This window comes from Panicum hallii, chromosome 4 (assembly GCF_002211085.1).
Source record: "Panicum hallii strain FIL2 chromosome 4, PHallii_v3.1, whole genome shotgun sequence".
Taxonomy (NCBI): domain Eukaryota; kingdom Viridiplantae; phylum Streptophyta; class Magnoliopsida; order Poales; family Poaceae; genus Panicum; species Panicum hallii.
Window position 1 is genome coordinate 25,074,582 of NC_038045.1, and position 3,680 is coordinate 25,078,261.

At 57.5% G+C, this 3,680-nt stretch overlaps 1 protein-coding gene across 1 annotated transcript; it reads left to right on the plus strand.

Moving 5' to 3' along the window:
- The first annotated feature begins 1,011 nt into the window (after positions 1-1,011).
- LOC112891078 (protein O-linked-mannose beta-1,4-N-acetylglucosaminyltransferase 2-like) lies at positions 1,012-3,464 on the plus strand. The gene is made up of 3 exons (XM_025957982.1): positions 1,012-1,367; positions 1,472-1,588; positions 1,864-3,464. The coding sequence occupies exons 1-3, from the start codon at positions 1,247-1,249 to the stop codon at positions 3,066-3,068; spliced, it is 1,443 nt and encodes a 480-aa protein (XP_025813767.1). The 5' UTR covers positions 1,012-1,246; the 3' UTR covers positions 3,069-3,464.
- The last annotated feature ends 216 nt before the right edge of the window (positions 3,465-3,680 follow it).

The following is a 3,680-nucleotide window of genomic DNA, read 5'->3' on the forward strand; positions in this document are numbered from 1 at the left end:
ATCGTTCCTCCCCGTCGCCTCGTGCCATTCAAGCTAGCAAAAGTAGGAGATGAGAGGAGAGAGGTGAAGGTTACGGAGCTGCCTACCTCGCTGCGCTCACTGTCCCAGGCGCCGCCACGGCTAGTCGCTTGCCTTTGCCTCGGCAACAATATCTTCTTAAAAGAAATCCATTTTGTGAAGAAACATAAGCCTTTCCTTGGGAATGGAAATCATATTTCCTCCGTTCCGCACACCCAAAGCAGAAAACTTTCCTAAGTAATCCATTGCTTTTGTTTTCCTATGAAAATACTCCAAACAGACCCAAAAATCCCATAGAAGAGGTCATTCCATAGCAAAGGCTTTGATAGGAACGAATTGAATTCTCTATACTTTTTCCTTCGTTAGAAATATGACCTAAATAGGGTGTATTAGTGACAGAGGGATTTGTTGAACATATGGAGAGTTTTCTTATGGGTGAATACCTTCACTGTGTACATGAGTCTTTGGGTCTACGAAAGGACGAGAATGCGTATTTTATACGCACATCATTCACGGGAAATCCAGCAACATTGTTTCGCGTTGACCGTCTCTTCGGGAGCACAAATCGTGACGGCCACCTCGATCGGGTTTGCTGCGTGCCCGCATCACAGCGGTTGTACCTCTACGGTTCCAGCGACGTACCCGACACCGGATCTGAAATCCATGCCCGTACAAGTAGTAGTATTGTCTAGTGTACAGTGCAGAGCAGTGGTAGTGGTACTACGTGCTCCGCACCTTCTGGCACGCGGCACATGCCCCGGGGGACACGCACGGCACCGACTCACGTCCCCCAATAAATGTTGTGTCAGCTTCCCCAGTGCCCAAATCAATTGGCACCGACACGCCAAAATTACTGTCCAAATGAACAAACCACGCCGCGAAACATCGCCGATCTGAAAATCCGCGCGGAGTGGAGCCGCCGGCAGTACAAAACAAAAACGCTTTCTTTACCCCGACCCGACTACCGGTGCCATAGGAGGGCAGCTTCTCCGGCTGCTTTCACCCCCCCCCCCCCCCCCAAATTCCGTCGCCTGCCCCCTTCCTCTAGTTCGTGCCAAAGTGCCCGTGACTACCAGCGCCACCGCCGCCTGACCAACAGGAGCCCAGATTTTTGCCCCGCGCTGTCGATCCGCGCGGCCGCGCTTCTAAAAGCTTTTGCCACAACAACGCTCTCGGCAGCTGCCCCCTTGCTGAGAGAGGAAGCGGCCAAGAAGAGAAGGCGGAGGAGATGAAGACCCGGAGCTCCGCGAGGGGGGAGCACAGGCGGGTCGGGAATGTAGCTCTTCTGGCCCTCATGCTCTGCTCCGTCGTCGCCCTCTCCCTCATACGGGGGAGGTTCGCCCCAATCGGTATCCGCTCCGCTCCCTTCCTCCTCTTCTCTACCTCTGCGCGGTCAGATTCCTGGTGGTTGTGAGCTGATTTGTGAGGGCCTCCATATTCTGCTTGCGTGCAGTCACCAGTGCCGGAGACGCCATCAAATCCGAGGACGCGGCGGCCGCTGTGAGCAAGGCGGCCGTCAACATTGACACCGGCGACGGCGCCGACGAGGCTGCCGCCGAAGCTGCTGCGGGTAAATTACCTTGGCCCTTTCCCTTCGCTCTGGATAAGATTAGTTAGGATTTGGGGCTGCTTTATGCGTCTGGGCACATGCCTGTCGAGCATATCTGGTCACCTGCTCCTTCCTGCTTTCCCCTCTCTGGTAGCTTCACTTCCATTTCTTTAGATTCCACCTGAGTTCATCAGGACTTTCTTGAAGAATCGTGTTATTAAAGAATAGCGTGACATTCCGCCACATGATTGGGCGTCAGATCTGACTCACTGAATTGGAATTCGCCGGCGCTGCAGAGGAGAAAGACAAGGAGGAGGCCCAGCCCAAGCCCGCCGCCGCCGCCGCCAAGCCGGTGTGCTACGAGACGAGCCGCCGCTCGGACACCTGCGAGGCGGCCGGCGACGTGCGCGTGATGGGGAGCAGCCAGACAGTGTACGTCGACACGCTTGACCGGGAGTGGAAGACCAAGCCGTACTGCCGGAAGCACGACAACTTCGCGCTGTCCCACGTCAAGGAGTGGACCCTCAAGCCGCTGCCCTCCGGCGCGGCGCCGCGGTGCACGGTCAACAGCTCGGCCACCGCCTTCGTGCTCTCCACCGGCGGGTTCACGGGCAACCCGTTCCACGACTACACGGACGTGCTGATCCCCGCGTTCATCACGGCGCACCCCTTCGGTGGCGAGGTGCAGTTCCTGGTGAGCAGCTACAAGTCGTGGTGGGTGAACCGGTACATCCAGATCTTCCAGCAGATGAGCCGGCACGAGGTGGTGGACATCGACGCCGACGACGAGGTCCGGTGCTACCCTAACGTGGTGGTGGGCCCGACGTTCCACCGGGAGCTCGGCGTGGACGCGTCCAAGACGCCGTCGGGCTACTCCACGGCCGACTTCCGCAAGATGCTGCGCGACGCGTTCGGGCTGGAGCGCGCGACGGCCACGCCGAGTGGCGACCGGTGGGACATCCGGCGCCGGCCGCGGTTGCTGATCATCTCGCGGCGCCCGTCCCGCGGGCGCGCGTTCATGAACGAGCGTGCCATGGCGGACATGGCGGCGAGCCTCGGGTTCGACGTGCGGATCGGGGAGCCCGACACGAGCACAGACACGTCCAAGTTCGCGCGGCTGGTGAACTCGTGCGACGTGATGGTTGGCGTGCACGGCGCCGGGCTGACCAACATGGTGTTCCTGCCGGCCGGCGCCGTGGTGGTGCAGGTGGTGCCGTACGGGCGGCTGGAGTGGCTGGCCCGGAACACGTTCGCGGAGCCGTCGGCGGGGATGGAGGTCCACTACCTGGAGTACGCGGTGCAGCTGGACGAGACGACGCTGAGCGAGCAGTACCCGAGCGACCACCCGGTGCTGAGGGACCCCATGGCCATCCACAAGCAGGGGTGGAACGCGCTCAAGACCACGTACCTGGACAAGCAGAACGTGCGGCCGCACTTGGGGCGCCTCAAGAACACCTTCCTCCAGGCGCTCAAGATGCTGCCGCACGGCCGGGACGATTAGGAAGGAGGTGATCTAGACATCGGTATTAGAGGGTAGATGTATAGCTTAATTAATGGTAATTACTATTTTTTTGGCTTGTTTTTTCTTCTTTATTTGTTTGTATGAGTAAGAGGGCGCTCCAGGCCTCCAGCAGCGGCAGCAGCAGCAGCAAAGTACTAGTGGCAGTGCTACTGCGAATGGTGAACAGATCGCAGGGACAAGTTCTAGCGTTTAACTGTTTATAAGTTATCCTTTTCCTTTTTGCAATCTTCCTTTTTGGATCATGTATGGTGCTCTGCTCGCTGCTCCACGATACAAGTGTCAAGTGCCGGAGGATTAATAAAAACAGAGCGGAGCTTTCTTTATTCTTGTAAACATAACAGTAATGGAAAGAGCAACTCTCCCAACTTTTACCAATACCAGGTCTGAGCTGCAATGTTGACTGGAATTCTTTTCAAACGAAAAAATGTTGAATGACATCGGGTGGCGTGGCGATGGATCGGCGCAGATTCGAGACGAATCGCTCTCCTGAGTTGGCAATGGCAATCGACGCGCGTGCGGAGAGTGGACACATCGATCCATTCCCCTGTCCTCCGGTTGTCACGCACCGCTCTGCGGGTGTGCTACACGCGT

What these genes read in the sequence shown, in the direction of transcription:
- LOC112891078 (XM_025957982.1), top strand. Translation starts at nt 1,247, where the DNA reads ATGAAGACCCGGAGCTCCGCGAGGGGGGAGCACAGGCGGGTCGGGAAT. An exon ending in GGGGAGGTTCGCCCCAATCG is followed by an intron (nt 1,368 to 1,471) that starts GTATCCGCTCCG and finishes GCTTGCGTGCAG; the next exon opens with TCACCAGTGCCGGAGACGCC. An exon ending in TGCCGCCGAAGCTGCTGCGG is followed by an intron (nt 1,589 to 1,863) that starts GTAAATTACCTT and finishes CCGGCGCTGCAG; the next exon opens with AGGAGAAAGACAAGGAGGAG.